Here is an 18728-nt window from a genome sequence, read left to right on the forward strand (position 1 = left end):
CACATCAGTTGAGGGCGGCTACCAGACACCAGCCTGAACTGCTCATGGCAGGAGCCCTCACCGCTCACAGACTTTGAGCCAAATGATGCTGTTTGAGGCCCAACTGACAGCGTAAGAAGCCACTGGGCTCGGATGTGAAAGCACTTTTAGTCACAGATATGCATTTAACGTTAATGAGCGACACACCTCTCTGCCCGCGGAGGAGGAGATGGGGCAGCCTGGGAGAGAAGCTGGGTGGGCCAGGGTAAAGGTTCCTCACACGGCGTCCCTGCCCTGCGGCGCTGGGGGTTGAGGAAGGCGATACAGCGCAGAAGGAGGTGAGAGGAGTCGGGGCAGCGACCCCAGCCATGAGGGTCGGTCCCCTCCTCGTCGCCATTCGCGCCGCATAGCTCTCCAGCCGCCTCCCGTGGCGCCTCTGCCGGCTTTCTCCCTCAGCCACCACAGCTCCTGTCAGTCACAGGGACAAAGAGGGAATACGCAGTTCTGATTGGTTCAGGTTCCCACGGCGCCTGGCGATTGGCTGTCGCTGCGCGGGTGCTCCCCGCCTGTCTGTCTGGAAGGTTCTCTGCAGGCCGGCAAGCGTCGCCATTAGCGGCTACTGACAGGGGAATGGCGTGATGGTCAGCAAGGGTTAAGCAGTGCTCACCGTGTAGCCAGGCTGCCACGCTAGAGAAGCATATCTTCACGTTGGTTTTTTTTTTTAGAAGGAAACGAGCAAGCGGATCTTTCCAGTGAGAGCAAACAGCTCTTCTGGGTTGCTGTGAGGTACTGAAATGCAGCGTCGCCGCATGACCAGCCGGTCGGCATGGTTCAGAGACAATGGGGTAAACTTAATGTCATAAGAATCTAATATTAATGAAGAAATTTATGGTTAATTGAGGTTGATCGGGTCGCGTTTTGTCACAAAAAGTCTAGGTTTCTGTCTTTTTTCTAGTGTTATGCTTCTTGATGTTTGTCTTTATGTTGTTAGGTCAGGTCGTGGTTCCCCCCCCCACCCTCCCTTCTCCTGTTCTCATAATTTGTTCTTCATAGGCTTATAGTTGCTGTATTAAACTGTAATAAGTAATTTAGCAAAAAAATTGCTTCAGCTAAAATGAACGTGTGCTTGCGATGGCGTCAGCTAAGGTGGGCGTGTGCTCGCTATGCGTTTGGAAAAGGGATAGCGTTACACAGAATATCAGACGAAAGGAACAGTTGGAAGTACCGAAACTTGCAGAACAAAGGGCGGTGTAGTTAGCTAAGATAACCACAGGAGTGTAAAGAACGAAGAAGCCACAAGAAGGACATGGTGATAAAGACTTCGAGCCTCCCTCTAATGACTACCATCCTGGTAGTCATTACCCCTGAGGAAGCATAGCACCTGCACCGCTAGAAGGGAGGGGGCGTGCTCAGGGGTGGGTTGTGTTCCAAGAACTTATTGATTATATAAATTGCGGGGTGGGTTGCATTCCAAGAACTCATTGATTATGTAATTGAGGGTTGGTTGTGTTCCGAAAACTCATTGATTATGCAAATTAGGTTCCAAGAAGAAACGTAAATAAGTATAAGGAATACAAAATAAAAACAAGCGTTTGTAAAGGAAAAATGAGCCACAGAAGGAGAAATCCCCTGTGTAACTCCCAGCACAGTAATAAATATTCTTTGCTCCACCGAATTTGCCCTGGCCTAAAATTCAATACCGTGAGCGTTTCTCACAAAACCAATTTCCTTTATCCAGTCCAGAGGCTCTGTCAACAATTTTGTCTTATCACTAGAGCTGGTCCTTGTATCATGTCTTTCAGTTTGGAGAACGACATCACTTTCTTTTGCAGCTTGTGTGTATGATTTTGAAACCCTCTTATTCTAGTTTATAGTAATACTGGATTAGATTGAATAAAGTATCTTCAAGTTTACATACTAATACTGGACTAGATTGAATAAAATTTGTTGGTTACAGAGTCATCTTTTCCTTGAGCCATATCTATTAGCTGTGTAGCTGGTTGTATTTATGCCAGACATACTTAAAGCAGGGCACAAGTACCCACGTTTGGCACTTTCAAAAACTCACCTCTTTGTCTTAGATGTGGTAGAGGCAGCACATTAATTTGTAATGTGATTTATTATACTGAAATGCTCTATAAATTTAAAGTAGGCATGAGTGAAAGTTCAAAAGAGCAAATTTGACTTGAAATAGTTCTGTGAATATCTGGGTGCTTCTAAGAATATTTGGGTTGAAGTATTTTCAGAACAGCCCGTTTCTTTAACTTTCCCCTACTTTTGAGCCTGAGATTGGCAAAAATGGCACTTTGTGGTATTGGAAGTGTACTGATGTGATAATGGTTGTATGCTTAAGATCTAAATTTGAATAAGCTGTTGTGTAAGGTACCAGATAGCATTTGTTTTATGGAAAACAGTAGTTGTTTTACTGCTTTTTCTTACTTTATTTAAAAAGCTACCAGCAGCAACACCAGGTTTGAAACTCAGAAGCAAAATGTTATTTCTGTTTGTCAGTACCTTGACTATTTCTTTGGAATATTCGCAGTTAACTCCCATAGCTCTCCTGTTACCTGAGGTCAAGGGGCAGACTGAAAGCTCCAGACAAGCTTTTAGGTGGGTCAAGTTCCTGTCGGTACTTCTGCTTAACAGTAACGTGTTTATGAGCTTTCAGTATTCATTGAACAATTCAGCTAAATGTCAAACCAGGTACACTGATCAAAGGCTGATACTCAGATGTCTGTCACTAGCTGGACTAGTTATTTGGGTTATTTTGCACAAACAACTTAAGGCTGTTGTTTTTCATTAGTTTTCCTGAGCTGTTCAGTAGCTGTCACATTGAAGGCGATTTCTTTGACACATCTCCTAGTAAGCTTGTAGGAGAGGAAGGAAAGAAGAGTATAAAGAGAATAAATGGCAGAGGTCAAGAAATAGAGACAAAAAAAAAATAATCTATCATCAATTACTAATTACGTAACAGATCTCAAACTGACTTTGCTTTGTTATAAAATTACTTCTAGTCTGGTTAGATTAGGTTTATGCTTAGAATTACACTTCTAAAAACAGTAAAAAAAAAAAAATCAAATCAAAACTGACTTTCTTTCCCAGAAATCCTTCAGCTTTCCTAAGAAGAATCTTTCCCAGTTTGACTTTGACTATCACAGTTTATTTTAATGATTGTTCTTAAATGCTTATGGTCATGCAATGCTCATATTTCTTGTAGTGCGTCATAGAGTAACATTTTAAAACAACCAGAAGAACATAAGATCACAGGATTTGTTATTTTTCCTTTTTTTTTGCAAACCTAACACTTACATAATGTTTAATATTGGCCGTTCTCAAATAGAAAACCTGTGTCAATATGAGTAAAAACTGTGTTGCATGTTTGTATGCCTCAGCATGTTATGGATGAATCCCCACACAGAAATCCCCAACAAGATTTCCTTTGGACTATGATAACTGACATATCTAAGCAGTGATGGAAATAGTTGATTGGATTCTAAAGGCACAGGTCAGCATTCTTTTGCAATGGGAACGTGAAATCTAAAATAATTTGAAGAGAAGTCTGTTGGTAGCATTACTCATGATTTAATTTTAAGAGTACTGAACTTTCAACAAAATATTGTATTTTTAAAATGTGTCACTTTAAAATGATCAATATTAAAAGCAGTGATGATTATGAATTTATTAGCAAAGCCACCATTTTATGAAATGCTAGTGTATAAAGACCTGCAGTGCAAATAACTAGTATTCCCATTTAAGATCATTTTCCTTGTGACAAATTACAGTACAGTGCAGTTAGAGTTGTAAATACGCAGCATGTCTAGATACCAGCCATATTTTAAGCTGGAGCCCACATTGAATGAAAATGTAAACTTGTCTTTGCTACAGGTGTGCTATTGAAAGAAGATAAAAATCATACTTTTGCACATATTTATTAAATGCATTTTATATACACTGATATAGAAATAGTACAATGTAAGGCAAAACTCAGTACAGCACATCAAACTTTGCCTGTACTAGCTGTTTGAAATATGCTCCTTCTTGCTAATTTAACTAATTCATTATTTAAAAGGTTGGAGAGATAAGCAAATTAAAAATGTTCTTTGTTTCTCTCATAAGCCTTGCTTAAAATTTAAATTAAATTCTGTTTTATCCTTGATATCAGGTAATATATAATTTATAATGACTTAGGTTTATTAGAATATTAGAACATAAGTAGGTTTGGAAGGACAAATAATTATACTGGTCAGCATTTTTAACATGTCAAACTGTTTAGGGAAGGATATATGAATAAAAATAGAGAGTAGGTAAGGTTTTAAAAATCCATAATGCTATCAAGTTCTATAGATAGCTAGTACTTATCTATCCTAGTATTTCAGATTTTGCAGTGCTCTGTGCAAAAATCACATAGGCTTTGTAACTTATGTAGCAAGAGTAAAATAGAAAAAAAACTTTTTTTTATAAAGTAATGCGTAAGAATATGACAGCTTATGATTCTAATAATAAGATTCAGTAAGTGATCTTGGTGATTTTTAAATAGTGGTTTTATCAGAACCTTTCAGTTGTTGTGGCACTGTTTAGAAATCAGAATTTTTATTGTACATTTTCTACACTTCCAAATCCATGTTTCATACTTTTTTTCACCTGTCTTTCATGTTGCTTATTATAATTTTTCATCCAATTAATAATCATTGCAAACCTCATGGCACTTAGCCCCAAAAAGTGTTTCTTTACTATGAGTTAGGTGATCTGACTTTTATAGTTAGTAATATTAGAGCAAGCCATATATGTCTTTCAGACTAGGAAAAATGGCCAATTGTAGATTGTCTTCATGCCTCAGAAGTTAATTTTCTTGTGGAGCAACACTATTAATACATTCACTGTTCCAACATACTCTGAAGAACAAACAGGTAAATAATTAATTACCAGAAGACTGAAAGGTAGTGTAGTTGCTGGGACTTCACTATGTAGATCTTGTTTTAGCTTGGATTACTTTAGTAAAAATTAAAGTAAGGGTTAAACCAACTGAACATGAACAGGTTTTTAAATTTATTATTCTTTTAAATAAGCTTGCTTATATAGGATGTAAGTGCAAACAGACTTGCATAATGAAAACAATGTCATAAAAAATGGGAATAATCTAGTTTTGCTAGTGAATATGTATGGTTATATGTAAATGGTTAAATCAATAATAGCTTAAAAGTGAAACCTTAAAGTAGCAACTCAGAAAAGTCCCTTAAATTAATAAAAAAGGCTGCATAAATAATGTTAGCAACTCAATATGGTTTAGAGCAATTGCAAATATGATTTCACAGATGCTTACATTTTTATGTTCACATTTATTTCACAAGGTGAAATGAACTGCTGTTAGCACTAACAAAATTAAGTTGCATGAATGTTTTCTGTAGGAAGAAGACCTGCTTCCAGCAGAATAGAATTTTGGGATGAAAAGTTTTCTGTGGAGGCAAAGAGACCAGAATGTTTCAGGAGAAAAAATGTCTCAAATGCAAACCTAGCGTTTCTTGCTGGAGTATGTTTCCCATGATGCGCCAGTGATAAGTGTGCTTATGATATGCTCATCCTGTTTGGCCTTAATGGAAAAACAGTTGCGCCACAGGAAACATAGTCTGGCAGAAGAACTCAAAACAAACGGAATAAAGGGAGATTTCTACATTTCTGTTAATGTGTTTCTGTTTCCAGGCAAGATATATTTTTGTCCTTTCTATTTAATAAAAAATTAAAAATCTGTAACATCCCCCCAAAATACCCCAACTCCATAGGATCTTTAAAAATGAAATTACTTCCATTCAAGTTTTGCTCTAGACATGGAAAAAGTACCTAGAATATATATATGTGTGGTAAAAACTCTGCTCAACCTACACATGTAAAGTACAGGCTTGAAGATTTACCATGTTCATAGTTCAGATCCTTGTTGTGTGTGATGAACCTTTTTCATAGTTGTTTCTATTTACTAGATGTTCAGCTGCCATTTTCCAGCCAAATAACATTGGCTGGGGCTTAAGGAAATTATTAATTCTTCATTTACAGTGTAGGAGAAAGGAAAATATGGTAATGCTCTTAAATAACACTTTCTTACTGCACACACTGTTGCTAGTGTGCTAGCTGTTGCTGTAGACATGCTAGTGTGCATGTATGGTTCTGGATATCATAGAATCATAGAATGGTTTGGGTTGGAAGGGAATTTAATGGTCATCTAGTTCCAACCCCTCTGCTGTGGTCAAGGATATCTCCCGCTAGAGCAGGTTGCTCAAAGCCCCATCCAGACTGCTCTTGGGCACTTCCAGGGATAGGGCATCCATGACTTCTCTGGGCAACCTGTTCCACTGCCTCACCACCCTCAGAGTGAAAAATGCCTTCCTGATACACAATATAAATCTACCCTCTTCTAGTTTGAAGCCATTCCCCCTTGTCCTATCACTACATGCCCTTGTCTTTCCTCAGCTTTCTTGTAGGCTCCCTTCAGATTCTGTAAGGTCACTATAAGATCTCCCCGGAGTTGTCCAGGCTGAACAACCCCAACTCTCTCAGCCTGTCTTCATAGGAGAGGTGCTCCAGCTCTCTGTTCATCTTTGTGGCCCTCCTCTGGACCCGCACCAACAGGTCCATGTCCTTCTTATGCTGAGGACTCCAAAGCTATATGTATACAGGAGATTTTTTGACCCTGTGTATAGCTGGTAAAACCCAGTCTTATAAATACTGTGCTCTATATTGTACAAGGGAAACCTATGTACAAGGAATAACTATGGTGTTATTTATGCATTTATTGTGTTGTTCAGTGGACAAGCAAAAGATGATTTGGAGGAACTCAAAGGTACCATGTATTTTAACCTGTCTACAATGGATAGTAATACATAATTATAATAAAGGGAAATGAATGAATAAATAAATAGGTATCAAATCTTGTTCCTCCAGGCTTGCTTGATTCACTGCATACATATAGTATGCAGTGTCCTGTCATTTTATGGTGTTCAGTGTATACTGTGTCCTGACTGACAGTCCCACCTCTTTCTGCCCTTCCTCATGTGAGAGATGTGCTGGTCCCTTAATAATGTTATTGGCCCTTCACTGGACTCTCCAGTAGTTTCGTATCTCTCTTGTGCTGGGTAGCCCAGAACTGATACAGCACTTCAGGTGCGGCCTCACCAGTGCTGAGCATAGGGTAAGGATCACCTCCCTCCATCTGCTGGCAAAGCTCCTCCTAATGCAGCCCAGGATACTGTTAGCTTTCTTTGCTGTAAGGGCGCATTGCTGGCTTGTGTTCAACTTGGTGTCCACCAAGACCCCCAGGTCCTTCTCTGCCAAGTCTTGTATCTATCAATACCTTCTGTATCTACCTATACTTATAATTTATTGTAACATGGCACCTTCTGTTATAGTCTACACAGAGATGAAATAATATTTAAGATATTTTAGTTTACATATAATCTATGCATGATATACATGTGTGTGAGTAATGTTTTGTGCTTGATGTGACAATCCTGTAATGAGAAATCCGCAACACATAGAATTTCAGTAGCTGATTGATAGATTTATTTAGTGAGATTAGAAAAAAAACTTCAGTTTTCTAAACAAAAGTATTGTCAGCCTACTTTCACTTCTAATTTTGTAAACTATTTCTGGAAGAGTTGTTTTGGAAGCAGGTCATTATCTGACATTCCTGATTTATGTGAAAACCTAACCTGGCAATAGAACAGTTTTTAAGAGGTGTCTGATAGTTACTTGTGGGTATGAATTCCCCATTTTTGCCTGTGTGTTTGAAGCATCTTTTTTTTTTTCCATTCTAACACTTGTTTTCAAGGCACTGATAAATATGCAGGGAATTGAGGACATCTCAGAAAAACTTTCCAATTCATTAAAATATTTAATAACTAATTAGGGTGTGGCTATGATGTAATAGAAAGCATTAACATGTGGGCTAGTAATATAGTTTGTCTCAATGTATTTTCTTTTTTCTTTCTTTGGCACAACTCCCAGAATATTGTTTTCTCTTTCCAAGTTTGCCTCTCATTATTTTATTTAAAAAATACAAAATATTTTAACAAAATCTTGTTGTCTCCTATATTAAACTTTGATTTACTATCACTTCAAATATTTCCCACTTCGTGGACTCACGCTGACAATTTTCCTCTCTCTTCACAGAGAATATTTTGCAGTTCTTGAGCCAGAGTTCAGGAGTATAGAGCAGTAACAGTAAACTATCAATTAAGATTATTTTTTTTCTAACAGATGGAGTCCACAGGTTGGAATTTGTTTTTAGTTGCACGGAATAGCCTTGCCTGTGTAAAACATGGAGGAGAAAATGTTACTTTCTTTTTTTTTTTTTCTAGAATATGTAGTTAACTCACCCATATATACTGAGGTCATCTTGAGTGTCAAACCTGCTTTCAGGCAATTATTTTTCTGTTGTCTTATTTTGCTCTGTAGATAAGTTACTGACATTTGATATTTGTCAGAATGCCCTATCTTAACTCGGAAAGATATCCTTCAATTTTATTTTCTGGCTTTTAAAATATGTCTGAGTGGGTTCAGAAAATCCGTGTTACAGAAACCATGGACGTGTCACAAGCAAGCATAGCAACTATATTAGTCAATATGAGCGCAAAACAAATAGAATGCAGTTGGGAAAAATACAAATCACAAATACACTAGGTACAAATTGGCGCAAAAGTTGAGTTGACCGACTAGAGTAGAATATATATGTAAATATTTTAATTTTAAGTACTGGAATCGGTGGAGCTGTTCCCCATTAAATAACACATCAGGATGATCATACTGAGCTTGACTTTAAACCATTAACTGCCTTTCTTTTTTATTTTGTTAACTTTGTTCCAATAAAATACTCTAGGCTTTTAACTTGGCAAGAGAGAGTAAGAGTATCATCATAGAAAGGTCTGGCACAATTGCCCAATATGCATTTCCTTCAGAGTTCTGTTGCTTAACTTAATGTATTTTTAAACTGTATTAGGAAATTAAATAATTTCTCTTTACTGTTAGTGTAAAAGCTCATAGTCCATATCTCTTTGAAACACAATTGCTCTGTTTCCAAAGTGCGAATTCAGTAACAAAACAGCTAAAATGCAGCAATGTGATTTTCAGACTGTAAACACCTGTAGGTGCCACAACGCTATGTTATGCAGTTGATTGTCATGCTATGGCAGTATATTTATGCACTCAGCTTTCAAAAAACTCAACTTTTGTTTGCTGTCTTTAAATGGCTTCTAATTTACATGGATTTTAATAGGCATTAAAATCTAGCCTTGAAGGCTGTTGCAATGTTTAGCAAGTAATGAAATAATTCACATTAGTCATACTTACCATTAAAGTGTTTCCTAACTTTTGGTAGAAAGAAGCCCTGTTAGAAGCAAGCATGTTCCAAAAGAAGCAATTAAAACTTCTGCTGAATGGAAGTGTTTGTATTGCTGCCCCTCTCTAATTAATAATCATTTCAGCAGATGTTCACCTTTCTCTCTCTCTCTTTTTTTTTTTTTTTGGCTAGAATGTCCTGGTTCCAGCGGGGATAGGGTTAATTTTCACAAGGAGCTGGGACGGGTCACAGCCTGGATGGCTGATCCAAACTTGATAAAGAGGTATTCCAGTACCATGTGACATCATGCTAAATATATAGCAGGGGAGCTGGCCTGGGGGAGGCAGAAATTGCCGCTGGGGAGTGGGCTGGGTTTTTTTTTGGTTCCAGTTGGTGAACGGTTGTGTGTTAATTCTGTTTTGTATATTCCTTTGTCAGTGTTGTTGTTTTCCTCTTTCTTTGCTGTTCTGTTAAACCTCCTTTATCTCAACCCACGAGTTACGCCTTTTTCTTCCAGTTGCCCCCCCATCCCACCCCAGGGTGGGGGGAGTGAGCGAAGGGCTGCTTGGTTCTTTGTTGCTGGCTGGGGCTAAACCACAACATAGACACATAAGCAGGAAAAAGATGCTTTATACTTTTCAGTTCTGTGAGACTATGTCAAACACCCCATTGCATGCAGATACCGGGTAATTTTGAAGCTGGAGATAATACTGGAGTGTGGTTACAATTGGTATAATAGCTTTGAAGTGCAATGAAAAATGTCCTATAATACATGTCATTTTGAAATGGATATACACGCTGCTGAAGTTCAGTTTAATCAGTCAGAAATTTAGTACTCACAACACCTGATCATTAGTATATTTAGCACTGTCACTATAGAGCTGGAAGTCCTGATCATTAGTATATTTAATGCTATCGCTATAGAGCTGGAAGACTTATATTTATGCTATCTGGGTTACTACCTTATACAACCTGTATTCTATCTAATAGCACTGTACAGGAGACAGTATTCCTCATGTCATGAGTTGTCTAGTACTGCTTAATTAAGATACTTGGGCATAATTTCATATAAAATGTGTTAAACAAGTTGGATAGCTATATAATCCCAAGAATTTCCTTAATAAATTATTTTATATTGAGTTCTGTTTGGATTGCATGCTGAACAGTACAACTCAGATGACTGTGAATACCTGTGTTTTAGGCATGTCAGTGTAATACTGTCCTGTCCACTAAGCAAAGTAATTTTATAGAAGACATAATACCTTTTATTAGAAACACTTGGAGGAGGGAGGAAAAGATAGTAAAGGATTTGGGGTACACAAGTTGATTATACAAAAAGGTGAATAATAAGTGGTGTTGCATACCTGCCTCATATCCTCTTTTTTCATTATATCAGTAGGTCAAATTATTGATATATTTATAAAATTTTCAAGTTTTGAAATGGTGAAACACCTGTTAGAAGACAAAAAAATGCACAACAATCAATAATAATGCCTGTTGTAATTGTTTTAAAAAGACAAAAAGTAACATTATTTATTTTAATTAATACATTACAGAGATACCAGTGTGTTTGCTTGCCTGGATGGGAAGGAACATTTTGTGAATATGAATCAAATGAATGTAATTCGGAACCTTGTAAAAACAATGGCACCTGCATGGATCTTTTCAACAGCTATCGGTAAGTGTTGCATTTTCTCACTATATGATTATGTTCCAGGAATGACAGACTTATACATCCAGTTATTCTTTTATTTCTCAGCTTGGGGAATGGAATGTTATTACACCAAGATGAGCAAACAACTTATGTCGTGGGTACACTGCTTCACTGCATATTCATTTGAAGTCATGTCAGCAGACATAATTAATTGTAGATGGATGAGTCAAAAAATGAATCAATTCAAAACACTTAGCAAGTAATCTAATCTGGAACTGTATTTTGTCAAAGAAAATGTAGAATCTCTTTCTGTCATATATTCTCTGTGAGCACAGGAGATGCTTTAAGAGTAAAAGTAGTGGGAGTGGACATAGTTGTACAATTTTAGATGAAGAGATTATATCATTGCTGCCACCCTGTGGCTTAAAATGACAACAAAATAGTAATTTAACTAAAATTTACAGTTACACTGGGAGAAATTGAGAGAAATGAGGACTTGATGCTAACCGTATTGTTTTTAACTCAAACCCCAATCTTTATTTCATGCATGCATTCATGATTTAAAAATGATTTTGTTTCAGTATTATGAGAATAAGAACTCCGTAAGCAATCTAGCTATCAGCTTCTCTTACTTGTAGCAGGGGTTTACCTGTATTATGATGTCAATATTAGAACAGTTCTTTATCTGAATGTAAACTCTGAGCTGCAGGAAGCAGTGAGGAGGCTATGTAATATCAGGGAGGCTGAGAAGGAGATAGAGAGCTGGTTCCAAGTGCAGTCTGCAGTGGAGCAACAGCCCACAGCCAAAAGCTCCCCCACTGGCACACATAGAAAGGAGGGAGGATAGTAACACAGAAGAATGGAAGCTTGTGACAGCAAGGACCAGCAGGAGGAAGAGACTTCCCCCTGAAACCTGAGGTGCCCTTGCAGAACGGCTTCACAGCTCTGCAGAGTGAAGAGGAAGGATGCATTGCATGAGAGAGGCTCTGGAGCTCAGTAAGGCAGTCCAGTCTGCTCCCGGTGCCAAAGCCAGGGGTTTAGCTACTTAGACCGTGGGACTTGCTTTGAGAAATGTGGTCTACTTTGGCCTAATGGGGTCCACTTGTAAGAGAAGGGGAGCACTATCTTCAGTCAGAGGCTTCCCAAGCTCATGAAGAGGGCTTTAAACTAGAGTTGCAGGGGAAGGGGAACCTCAATCTAGCCTACTCCTAACAATATGATGCCAATGCCAGTAATCATAGAAATGGTATAGGTTGGAAGGGACCTTAAAGATCACCTAGGTTCCAAACCCCCTGCCAGGGGCAGGGACACTTTTCACTAGACCAGGTTGCTCAAAGCCCCATCCAGCCTGATCTTGGGCACTTCAGGGATGGGGCATCCACAAGTTCCCTTTGCAGTCTATTCCAGTGCCTCACCACTCTCGTAGTGAAAATTTTCTTCCTGATACCCAATATAAATCTACCCTCTTCTATTTTGAAGCCATTCCCCCTCATCCTATCACTACATGCCCTTGTAAAAAGTCCTTCCCCAGCTCTCTTGAAGGCCCCCTTTAGGTACTGGAAGGCCACTATAAGGTCTCCCGGGAGGCATCTCTTCTCCAGGCTGAAAACCCCAACTCTCTCAGCCTGTCTTCATAGAAGAGGTGCTCCAGCCCTCTGTTCATCTTCATGGCCCTCTGGGCCCTTTCCAACAGGTACCATGTCTTCTTATGTTGGGGGCCCCAGAGCTGGATGCAGTACTCCAGGTGGGGTCTCACGAGAGTGGAGTAGAGGGGCAGAATCACCTTCCCTGACCTGCTGACCACACGTCTTTTGATGCAGCCCAGGATGTGGTTGGCTTTTGGGGCTGCAAGCGTACATTATTGGCTCATGTTGAGCTTCTCATCCACCAACACCCCCAAATCCTTCTCATCAGGAGTGCTCTCAATCCATTCTCTGCCCAGCCTGTATTTGTGCATGGGATTGTCCCAAGCCACATGCAGGACCTTGCACTTGGCCTTGTTGAACTTCATGAAGTTTACGCGGGCTCACTTCTCAAGCCTGTCCAAGTCCCTCTGGATGGTATACCTTCTCTCCAGCATGTCAACTGCTCCACACAACTTGGTATCATCGGCAAACTTGCTGAAGGTGCTCTCAATCCAATTGTCCATGTCGCAAGAAAAGATGTTAAATAGTACCAGTCACAGTACCAGCTGCTGGGGAACACCACTCGTCACTGCTCACCAGGGACATCAAGCTATTGACTGCAAGTCTTTGAGTGTGACCATTCAGCCAGTTCCTTATCCACTGAGTGGTCCATCTGTCAAATCTATGTCTCTCCAATCTAGAGACAAGGATGTTGTGTGAGACAGTGTCAAATGCTTTGCGTGAGTCCAAGTAGATGATGTCAGTTGTTCTTCCGTTGTTCACCAATGCTGTAACGCTGTCGTAGAAGGCCACCAAATTTGTCAGGCACATTCTACCCTTAGTGAAGCCATGTTGGCTTTCACTGATCACCTCCTTATTTTTCATGTGCCTTAGCAGAGTTTCCAGGAGAATCATAGAATCATCTAGGTTGGAAGGGACTTCTAAGATCATTGAGTCCAGCCATCAGCCTAAACCTGCCAAAACTACCATTAAACTATATCCCTAAGCACTGTGTCTACCTGTCTTTAAAATACCTCCAGGCATGGTGATTCAACCACTTCCCTGGGCAACCAGTCCCAATGTTTGATAACCCTTTTGATGGAGAAATTTTTCCTAATATCCAATCTAAACCTCCCTTGGTGCAACTTGAGGCATTTCCTCTTGTCTTATCACTTGTTACCTGGGAGAAGAGATAGACCTCCACCTCTCTACAACCTCCTTTCAGGTAGATATAGAGAGCAATAAGGTCTCCCCTGAGCGTCCGTTTCTCCAGACTAAACAACCGGCTGCTCCTCATAAGACTTGTTCTCTAGGTGCCTCAGCAGTGTGGTTGTCCTCTGTAAATGCTCCAGCACCTCAATGGCTTTCTTGTAGTGAGGGGCACAAAAGTGAACACAGTATGTGAGGTGGGCCTCATTAGTCCTAAGTACAGCAGGCTGATCACTTCCCTAATCCTTCTCATCACACTATTCCTGATATGGGCCAGGATGCTGTTGGCCTTCTTGGCACACTGTGCACACTGCTGGCTCATATTCAGTCAGCTGTCAACCAACACCCCCAGGTTCTTTTCTGCCAGGCAGCTTTCCAGCCACTCTTCCCCAAGCCTGTAGCACTTCATGGGGTTGTTGTGACCCAAATGCATGACCCAGCATTTGGCCTTGTTGAACTTCATACCATTGGCCTCAGCCTATCGATCTGGCCTGTCTGGATCCCTCTGTAGAGCCTTCCTTCCCTCAAGCAGATCAACACTCCAGCCCAACTTGGTGTCATCTACAAATTACTGAGGGTGCACTGAATCCCTTCGTTCAGGTCGTTGATAAAGATATTAAAGAGAACCAGCCCCAGTACTGAGCCCTGGGGAACACCACTTGTGACCAGCTGCCAACTGGATTTATCTCCATTCACCACCACTCTTCGGGCCTGGCCACCCAGCCAGTTTTTTACCCCTTGAAGAGTACACCATCCAAGCCAAGTTTCTCTGGGAGAATGCTGTGGGAAACAGTGTTGAAGGCTTTACTGAAGTACAAGTAAAAAACATCCACAGCCTTTCCTTCATCCACTAAGTGGATCACCTTGTCATAGAGGGAGATCAGGTTTGTCGAGCAGGACGTACTTTTCGTGAACCCATGCTGACAGGGCCTGATCACCCGGTTGTCCTGCATATGGCACATGATGGCACTCAGGGTGATCTGTTCCATAACCTTCCCCAGCATCAAGGTCAGACTGGCAGGCCTGTAGTTCTCTGGATCCTCCTTCTGGCCCTTCTTGTAGGTGAGCATCACATTTCCTAACCTCCAGTCAACTGAGACCTCCCCGGTTAGCCAGGACTGCTGATAAATGATAGAAAGTGGCTTGATGAGCACTTCTGACAGCTCCCTCAGTACCCTCGGGTGGATCCCATCTGGCCCCCTAGACTTCTGTATGTCTAAGTACTGTAGCAGGTCACTCACCATTTCCCCTTGGATTATGGGAGCTTCATTCTGCTCCCTGCCCCTGTCTACTAGCTCAGAGGTCTGGGTACTCGTGGAACAACAGGTCTTTCTGTTAAAGACTTGAGGCAAAGAAGGCATTAATTACCTCTGCCTTTTCCTCATCCTTTGTCACTAAGTTTTCACCCCCGTCTACTAAGGACAGAGATTATCCTTAGTCTTCCTTTTATTGTTAATGTATTTATAGATTTTCTTTATTTTTTATTATCGTCCTTACCATCAGAAGCCAGGTTGAATTCTAGGTGGGCTTTGGCCCTTTAATTTTCTCCCTACATAGCCTCATGGCATCTTTGTGGTCTTCATGAGTGGCCTGCCCTTTCTTCCAAAGGCCATAAATTCTCCTTGTTTCCCAGAGTTGCAGCCATAGCTCTCTGTTCAGCTATGCTGGTCTTTTTCACTGACAGCTCATTTTTTGGCCCATGGGGATGGCCTGCTTCTGTGTCTTTAAGACTTCCTTCTTGAAGCCTGGACTCTTTTGCCCTTCAGGACTGCCTGCCAAGGGACTCCTTGTCTGCCCTCCAGAAGTCCAAGGTGGCAGTTCTGCTGACCCCCCTCCTTGCTTTTCCAAGAGTCAAAAACGCTATCATTTCATGGTTGCCTCCAACTGTCACATAACCCACAAGTTCTTCTCTGTTTACAAACAACAGGCCCAGCAGGGCACCTTCCCTAGTTGGCTCCCTCACCAGCTGTGTCAGGAAGTTATCCTCAATACGCTCCAGGAACCTCCCAGACTGCTCCCTCGCTGCTGTATTGTATTCCCAGCAGATATCTGGAAAGTTGAAGTCCCCCATGAGGACAAAGGCTAGTGACTGTGAGACTTTTCCTAGCTGCTTATAGAATATTTGGTCTGCCTCTTCATCCTGGTTGGGTGGTCTGTAACAGACTCCCACAATATCTGCCTTGTTGGCCCTCCCCTTGATTCTTCCCCATAAACACTCAACCCTATTGTCAGCATCATTTAGTTCTAGACATTCATGGCACTCCCTAAAACACAGGGCTACCCCACCACCTCTCCTTCCTTGCCTGTCCCTTCTGAAGTTTAAAGCCATCCATTGCAGCACTCCAGTCATGTGAGTAATCCCAGCATATTTCCGTGATGGCAACTACATCATAGTTTTCCTGCTGCACAACGGCTTCCTGCTCCTCCTGTTTGTTGTCTACGCTGCATGTGTTAGTGCAGAAGCACTTCAGTTGACCTATTGCTCACCTTTTTGCTGGGAGGAGCCCTAACTCCTACTGACTGTTCCCAGGCACAGCTGTAGTTTCTAACCCATCAATGACCCTCACATCTCTCCTGCTGCATGAGTCTCCATCCCCTACCCTCACTGAGTCAGCAGACCAAGGGACCTCACTAGCATACCATCCCACAAACATTGGCGTGCCACCTGCAGGCTTACGTCTAAAGAGCCTGGTTTCATCCCCTTCCTCCTTCATATCTAGTTTAAAGTCCTTTTAGTGAGCCTGGCCAACTCCTGCACCAAGAACCTTTTCCCCTTTTGAGATGGGTGTACCTCATCAGTCACCAGCAGGCCTGGTTTCACATAAACCGACCTGTGATCAAAAAACTCAAAGTCCTGCTGCTGACACCAGGCTCGGAGCCAGGTATTGATCTGCTGGCTGTTCCTGTTTCTTCCCGTGTCCTTCCGTGTGACTGGAGGGATAGAGGAGAACACCACTTCTGCTGCTGATCCTTAATCAGTTGTCCCAAGGCCCAGAAGTCTCTCTTGATCACCTTTGGGTTTCTTGTGGCCTGTTCATTGCTGCCTGTCTGAAAAATCAGTAATGATTAGTAATCTGAGGGACATACTAGGGAAGGAAGCTTTCTCTTTATATTTTTAACCCAGGCCCCAGGGAGGCAGCAGATTTCCCTGAGAAGTGGGTCTGGTCTGCATATCGGGCCTTCCCCTCCCTTCAGGAGGGAGTCACCTGTGACAATGACCTGTCTTTTTTTCTTTACTTAAGAGGTTTTGATCTGAGGTGTAGTTCGGCTTAGCCTTGACCACACCTCCGTGCTGGTTGAATCATCCTTCTTGTCATGTTTCAGATCTGCATGCTGAGCCTCATACCTATTTTGCGAGGGTACTTTGGAAAGTGAGGGAGTTAGTGGGGAAACATGCCTGCTGTGTCATGCAGGAACTTGTTGCCATTGCCCCTCGTCCTCTAACTTACCTCGTTCAGCCAGGCAGTGTGAGGATAGGGAATCCTCTGTACCATGTGCCCTGTCTGCCTGTTGGACCTGTCCCAGGGAAGGTAGACTGCAACTCCAGAAGTATGTCTCTTTCTTGTACTCCCTGATAGTTCTCGATCTACTTACCTCCTCCTAGAGCTCCATCACTAAACGGAGGAGTTCCTCTACCTGAGCACACCTCCCCCAGGTGTGCTCACTGCTGCCATCTGATACTGGCATCAGAGTAAGGCACACACTGCAGCCTGACACCTGGGGAGTTCTGTCTGGGAAGCTGCCTCAGTCCTGCTGGGTGCAGAGCTTAGGGAGGCAAGGGCTTTCTGTTGGGTAGATACAGTGGCTCCCTGTTCAAGCTGGTACAGCTTCAGCACCCTTCTGCACGAACTGCTGCGCAAGCTGCTGCACTGCTCTCTGGTTGATGCACCACACTCTGCAGTGCTCCTGGTCGCTGTGCTCCCTAGGGCTGCCTTTTATGGAAATGGGGTGGCCACCATTACTGCTGGCCTTGCCCCAGCCACATCAGCAAGCCTTGTGCGAGCTGCTGGCTCCCATGGGTTGCCTGCACTCTCCTGTCTTATCTCCAGCTCTGGAAGTCTTGGGAGAAGCCCCTTTTTGCTGTGAATCCCAGCTTTTTTGCAGATGGACCTGCACCAGAGCTATCCCTCAGCAAGTGACCATTGGTGGTGGGTACACGCCATTTAAATCTGGTGCCGTTACTGCTGACCCCACCCCTGCCTCATCAGCATCCCACTCTTAGCAATACAATGCCAATGCCAGTAATAGATGCCCAGAGCCTGGAGAAGGGTTGCAGGTCAACAGGAGAGCACCTGGAGTGAAGCACGAATGAATACCAGCCACTCCAGACAGTAAGTCAGCTTCATCAGGGACCAGACTTAGGTGCTTATGTGCAAACACATGTAGCATGGGGTGAATGAACAAGAGGAGTTAGAGACATGCGCATGCCTGCAGGGCTATGATCTTACTGGCAGCATGGAGATGTGGCGGGATGGCTCCTATGGCTGGAGTGTTGGAATGAAAGGTGCAGGCTCTTCAGGAAGGACAGGCATGGGAGACAAGAAGGGGGTGTTGCCCTCTATGTCAAGGACCAGCTGGAGTGCATGGAGCTCCACCTGGGGATGGATGAGGAGCTGACCAAGAGCTTATGGCTCAGGATTAAAGGGAGGGCAGGGACAGGTGATGTTACAGTAGGGTTCTGCTACAGGCCTCCCAAAAAGGAAGACGGAGTCGATGTGCCTGTCTCCAGACAGATAAGAGCAGCCTCACACTCACAAGCCCTGGTGCTCATGGAGGACTTCAACCACCCCAGTATCTGTTGGAGGCACAAGACAGAAGGGCATAAGCAATCCTGGAGGTCCCTGGAATGCACCGATGATAGCTTCCTTCTCCAAGCCAAACAAAACCAACTTCTTAGTGTGGTGAGCCAGACTAGGGAAGTAATCATCCCCCTGTACTT

At 42.2% G+C, this 18728-nt stretch overlaps 1 protein-coding gene across 1 annotated transcript in view; it reads left to right on the forward strand.

Moving 5' to 3' along the window:
* The window catches only part of EYS (eyes shut homolog), a gene marked incomplete at both ends in the record, with an annotated part of 840074 nt that overhangs the window by 252190 nt on the left and 569156 nt on the right, over positions 1-18728 (forward strand). Inside the window, one exon of the mRNA XM_082480747.1 lies at positions 10858-10979. Coding sequence (XP_082336873.1) covers positions 10858-10979 — 122 coding nt within the window. The remainder of the gene's footprint in view (positions 1-10857; positions 10980-18728) is intronic.

This window comes from Vanellus vanellus (genome assembly GCF_965231255.1).
Source record: "Vanellus vanellus genome assembly, chromosome: 3".
Taxonomy (NCBI): domain Eukaryota; kingdom Metazoa; phylum Chordata; class Aves; order Charadriiformes; family Charadriidae; genus Vanellus; species Vanellus vanellus.